We start from the raw sequence: 6,164 nt of genomic DNA on the forward strand, positions 1-6,164 counted from the left end.
CTGTGGAACAAGATCCACTAGCACGATGCACGGCTCGCGAAGTACGGCTCACTTTCTAGGCTGCTGAATAATAATGGGACGCGAACAATGCGCTGGTCGTGCGTCATGAGTCGGTATGGGTTTCTCATGGAAGTGTTGCACAGCTTCTGGTGGAAAATCTGCATTTCCTTTGGCCGGAGCGCCACTGATCATTATTGTCTTTGGCGGACTGCAAATATTAGAAATTTTCTTATTTTCTATATACGACTGAAGATAAGATAAGATAAGATGAATTGTAAATACTTTACGTTGCTTTTTACAATATTTTAACATTAGAACTGCCAATAATATTCCGCTAAAATCGTCAAAGATACCAATTTGATAATTTCTTATTTTTATTTTCGGTAAAGAATTATTTTAATATTATTTGTATTATAGTCATACATTTACATATAATATTTTGTACTATATATATCTAATATAAAAAAGAAAAAAAATTAAAATAATTAACGGAGTTATTGGCAATTCTAGTATTTTAAAATTGATATCTAGAAGGTACACTCAAAAACATTAATTAAAAATGATTCTAGAATAGCGACATATTTTTGCAATATATATTTATATTTGGAGAAAAAGTTATTGTTTTATCTTTTCAAAGTGTCTGTTTATTGCAAACAACAGATGTAATGATATAGTGCAAGATATAAACTGTGACAATTTTATATCAGATGAATAAAGATATATTCACGCTGAGTTAAGCAAACATTTCGAATATAATGTATCGATTATAAACGACAATTAATATCAATGAATTTTTTTTTAAATATGTTACATATTTTTTAATGTAAAAAAAATGCAAGATATTATGTATATATATTATTATTTATCATAATAAATTTAGAGGAATTTTTTTGAGATTTTCTACACGTCATAGTTAATCGTCATAATTAATCGTCAAATTATATTTAAATCGTTTATTTTCATTTGGCGCTTCGCATAAATATAGTAACTCTCTCCGTATAAATGTTTTTCAGATGTAACTCACGTTTATTTTCGATTGCACAACATTGTGTTATGTAAATGTGGAACACCAATAATCACACTTATTATCAGAATTGTCGCGCAGAAATGGATTAAACAACATAATCACAATTTTTTGTCTTGCAATTCTTTCATTCGTACCTAAGAATATAAAAAAAAGAATAGATGATGGATGTGCCATATGTTTGATATACTTTGAGCTGAATAATACGTGGGAAGAATCGGTTTCGTAATGGCGGAGATTCAGAGGAATAATTATACAAGTTATTAAAAATATGAGCAATAGCAATGTATAGTTACAAAGAATTTATAGAAAATGCAATAAAAATTACAGTTATAAAAGAAATATGTGTCATTTATCAGCAACTGTTTCATTGATTGATAGCAATATCTAAGAAATTGATCTAAATGTAAAGATTGATACTATTGTATTGGAAAGAAAATGTCATTATTTATTAAATGTCAGTCTTTAGCTTAAAATTATATATTCGTTAAAAATGAATAAAATTTAAAATCTCTACTTTCGAAAAGTCGTTATATTGTTTGAGTTTCTATGAGTTCGGTAATTTTTACATATAATAGAAAACTATGAGCTAAACAAAATGAGAAATTTTTTTCTCACTTTATGGATCACAACAAAAAATTTGTGAAAATTTTAAATTATCTGACGTGAAAGCTTAAAATTTTCTTACAAAATTGTTTTTCAAAAATGTTCCTAAGATTTTTTGTTACTGAGTGACTTACGGATTAAATAAAAGAAGCATTCTGATTACTCACAATTCCGTTCGTCAAAAGTCATTCGTTGCGTATCAATATACAATTTTAAAAAATTCCAAAACTGCTTTATTGAACGGTTTTTGTCAATGTTTTAAAAATAGAATATATATAAATTTGAACTAAAAATATGGCATTTCTTTTAACTATTGAGCAATGATCTATGTGTAAAAATTACAAAGAAACTAAAAAAATATAGTAAGCTTTCAAAAATAGAAATTTTAAGTTTTAAATCCCCTTTTTGACATTCAAATTTCTCATTCTTAACATATTTTGTTTATAATTTTGATCTAAAAATTACTTTCCTTCCAACCACTATTAACAGTATATTAATATTTTCACTGTCTTTTAAGTAACAGATAATAAAATTTAATAATTTAATAAATAAAATAAACATCTATTTTTAGAATATTAATTAAATTATATAGATCATGTAATGATCTTAACAAGAATAATCATAACAAGAATATATTTTTTAATGATTGACAGAAATCATATGAGAGCTTAAAGTTTTATATTACTAATTTTTTTTTATTTTTTTAAGAATTCCAAATTAAGTTCAAAAATAAGCTTGTAAAACATAATTATTCCAAATTATTACACTATTTAAAAATTAAAAAAACGTCAGGATAACTAGGACTCATATGTTTCAGTTACGAATTAAATATATATCATTTGAAGAAATCAATCTGTAAATTCTTAAATGTTAAATTTTTCATTCCCTCCATTTGCCTTCTTCAAAACCGATTCTGTGCAGCGAGCTATTGTAATTATCAAATCAGTGTTGAAGTACAACTGTTTTAGCATGTCATCGCGACAAACACGGTACACGAAGATGTGATCTATTTCACCTGCTGGACGGCCTGCTCTCCTCGACGTCTTTGCTAGGCTTCGTCTCGCGCTCATCCTTCGGTGTCTTGTGCTGCGTTATCCTCATACCGCCCGCCTTTACTGAAAAAAAGAGACAAAAATCGTGTGAGAGATGCGCGACCCGGCATTAAGAGAACGAACTTCAGCGAAAGGCCGACCTTGGAAATCTGATCGCGATCGACAGGTGGCACGTCGCGGCTATGAGCCACGAACGCAAACTCTAACCCGTCTTCCCGCGTAGTTTTCGCAGGGCGAACGAGGGACGAAAAGGAAAATCACTAACCTGCCGGGGGATGACCGCCCTTCAGCTTGCACTCGTCTCCGCTGCTTGACATACCGTTGTCTTCGCGTCAATTAGAGTCTCGACTGAATTCCCGTCACAATATGCTACCAATTGCTGACACAACGCAATACACACTGATTCTCTCTCTCTCTCTTCCTCGCCACTCCGGTAGTGAATTAGCGATAGCATTCAACTCCAACAGCTCCAACTCTCGAGTTCTGACGCGACGCCTTCGTGTGCGTCGCACTATCGAGTACCGATGTGAAAAGATACGAGAAGAAAGGGGGGAAAGGTTGCCACACACAAGTCGCTTATATTTCTCTCGCGATGCCTTGCTTGAATATACGTTACACACGACGGCGGACATATGCACGACAAAATGATCTACGTATTAATATAAAAGATAATATTATATAAACAGAAATTAATATAAATTCTATATCTATACTTAAATTTTCTCATTTTTATGTAAATTTAAATTTGCAATATGTATTATTAAAATTAAAAGATAATATTTTTTCAAAGTAATAAATATAAAAAAATATAAAAAGTAATAAATATAAATATTTATGAAATATTCTTTACATTTTTATATAATAATATACCTAATAGCAAATAGTAATAATCTATCTGATAATAATAATTATTAAATGATTTTTTAAAATTATTCTTTTAATGTCCAATTGTGAAACTTTGAATACTTAATTTCAATTCAAAATTGAAAGTCAATTAATATTGTTTTATATTCAATATACCAGTTAACGGACATGATTATTATTGACCTAATTATTGAATGAAATGGCAAAAATTTTAAATATTAAGTTTTCGATTAAATGTAAAACTGAATAAATTCATTGTAAAATAAAAATTTAATAAGACAAATTAATTTAGAATTGCATACAAATTAAAAGCTTAATATTTAAAATTTCTGTTGTTTTGCTCAATAATTGGGTAATGTCAATTACTAATTGACATATTTACTTTATTATATGATTGTCATGATTGTGTAAACAAACAGATATTACAATAGTATGTATATTTAATAAAATTGTGCAATAGTAATGGAAGCGTTAAACTTATATGATGATTTATTATAAATTACACAAATAGAAATCATTTCGTTTTATTGCATAAACGATTAATGCCTGCATACACAAATGTATATTTAATAATTAAATCTAGGAAGTGCTTGTTGAAGGTTCTGCTGGTTTATCAGCATGGTATGCATAATGCAAATCCTTGGAATCTTGATCCGAGATGTGCACCCAGCCAGTTGATTTCATGTGATATACTGTAAAGTAAATTTATGTATTAAAACATTGGAATATTGTAAAATTATACTAAGTCACGTCTTTACTATATATGATTATTTTATACCAACCTCTTATGATACCGCCAGAATAGGCATCTCTATGTGTGGCATGATAGATCGCTCTTCTTCCAAGTTCATAAGCCTGTTCATCTGTTAAATCCCACCGGTAACCAGAATCCAAAACACCAAATGCAAACACAGATCCAGACCCGACGCTGAAAACCTTCCCTGGAGTACGAGTGCCCTCAGAATCAACATAGTAAAGTCCAGGGCCACGCTTGTCCCATCCAGCCAGCATCATACCTACAAGATTACACATATAAAGATCTTCTCACATTCTATAATATCTAATCTTTTACAGAATCAGAAAAATATCTTACCAATACTCAATCCCATTCCTTTGAAATTATAAATCATGTTCGACAAGAGTTTACTTGCTGCTGCAATAGAGATGCGTTCTCTGTTCCTAAGTTCGTACATGCGGCATTGCCTTGCTAACACTCGATCCCAGTAGACGCAATCGGCAGCACCACCAGCCAGAGTACCAAGAAGATAATCATTGATCTCTACTATCTTCTTCATAGTAGATGAGCCTGAAGATCAAGAGTAGATTGATTTTTGTTATAAATGTATATAATTTATCAGTTGAGATATGCAACAGACTTTACCAATAAACTGTCCTCCAGTCGCACGTGAATCCACTGCTAGAACGATACCACCCTGATATTGGAAACCCAAAGTTGTGGTTCCATGGTCGAATTTGATTTTCAGACTCTTTCCACTTTCATCAGTGCCTTGAACTATTTGGCCAAGAGTTTCAGCTGGCTGTAATGTAAAAAAAATAATTTAAAAGACAAGTCATTTTACTTTCCAAAACAAAATGTCATTTTGAAATTTTAACATGAAAGCATTCAAGTATATAAAATATAATTCTGGAAAGTTTTATTTGCTGTTAATTTGAAGAATGACTTTGTCCTAATTATACATAAAAATAACCTAAAAATAATTGATTGTATACTGAAAGAGAATCGTCAAAGAAATTCAAAAAATTTAATTATTATCGATATCAGTATCGTTATTAATAATTGCTGCGATGGGATAACAATTGTCCATGTTAATTTGACAAATTTAAAGTGTAATTTCCGTGTCACGAAATATGTGTGATTTGCATGATACTGCAAATTTGGCTCATGATCGTCGTTGCATGCTTACGTTTACGAACGGCGGCATTGCCAAGTGAAGGTTGTTGGTGAAATTTCTAGTATATGTCTTGACTTCATTGACGACCTTATCATTTTCTCGCGAATAGCCAAAATCAATAGAAGACTTGATACCACAAACATCGGCGAGTGCCATTTTTACCCAAATGTTGACCATCGACTGCTTGACTGCTTGTCATCCATTCGCTCAATTCTGCCTGCTTCTAATAGAGAGCGCTTACATCAACGCGCTCGTGAATCAAGTGGAAATTGAATTTTTTATCAAAAATCGCAGTTAAAATGCTGGTTCTTTCCAAACAGGTCTTTTTACGATCGAGTTATATGAATTTGCTAAGACCATATTTAAGAATGTTAACAATATAGATGTTTGTCTTTGTACTTAAAACTGTTAGAAAATTTATTTGTATTTATTTTTATTTTTTTATAAATAATAATTATAAATCAAACACACACACAATTACTTTTTACGGAATAAATGATTACAGCGGGATGATAAAAGATGCAATAGAATCAGCCATGCAAATTCTAAAAAAAATTACTTGCGAATTTTTACAAGAAATCTTTAAAAGAAGGTAGAAAGGAAGATAAAAATTTTCGAAGATTTCTACATTTATCTATTCAATCAAATCATGACATTAAATATTTTTATGTATTTTTATAATTTGGTGGTATTATATGTATATAA

General features: G+C 30.4%; 2 protein-coding genes across 2 annotated transcripts; both read right to left on the minus strand.

Annotated features, from left to right (window-relative positions):
* Positions 1–6: 6 nt before the first annotated feature.
* LOC108690886 (death-associated protein 1) lies at positions 7–3,302 on the minus strand. Its single transcript, XM_018198412.1, has 3 exons — positions 2,948–3,302; positions 2,646–2,745; positions 7–208 (listed from the first exon to the last, which is right to left on the minus strand). Exons 1-3 carry the CDS (start codon positions 2,997–2,999, stop codon positions 49–51), a joined length of 312 nt encoding a protein of 103 aa, XP_018053901.1. The 5' UTR covers positions 3,000–3,302; the 3' UTR covers positions 7–48.
* Positions 3,303–3,912: 610 nt separating this feature from the next.
* LOC108690899 (proteasome subunit beta type-5) lies at positions 3,913–5,658 on the minus strand. Its single transcript, XM_018198435.1, has 5 exons — positions 5,472–5,658; positions 4,928–5,084; positions 4,640–4,852; positions 4,329–4,562; positions 3,913–4,238 (listed from the first exon to the last, which is right to left on the minus strand). Exons 1-5 carry the CDS (start codon positions 5,634–5,636, stop codon positions 4,126–4,128), a joined length of 882 nt encoding a protein of 293 aa, XP_018053924.1. The 5' UTR covers positions 5,637–5,658; the 3' UTR covers positions 3,913–4,125.
* Between the last annotated feature and the right edge of the window lie 506 nt (positions 5,659–6,164).

Source organism: Atta colombica, unplaced genomic scaffold, assembly GCF_001594045.1.
Source record: "Atta colombica isolate Treedump-2 unplaced genomic scaffold, Acol1.0 scaffold38, whole genome shotgun sequence".
Taxonomy (NCBI): Eukaryota; Metazoa; Arthropoda; class Insecta; order Hymenoptera; family Formicidae; genus Atta; species Atta colombica.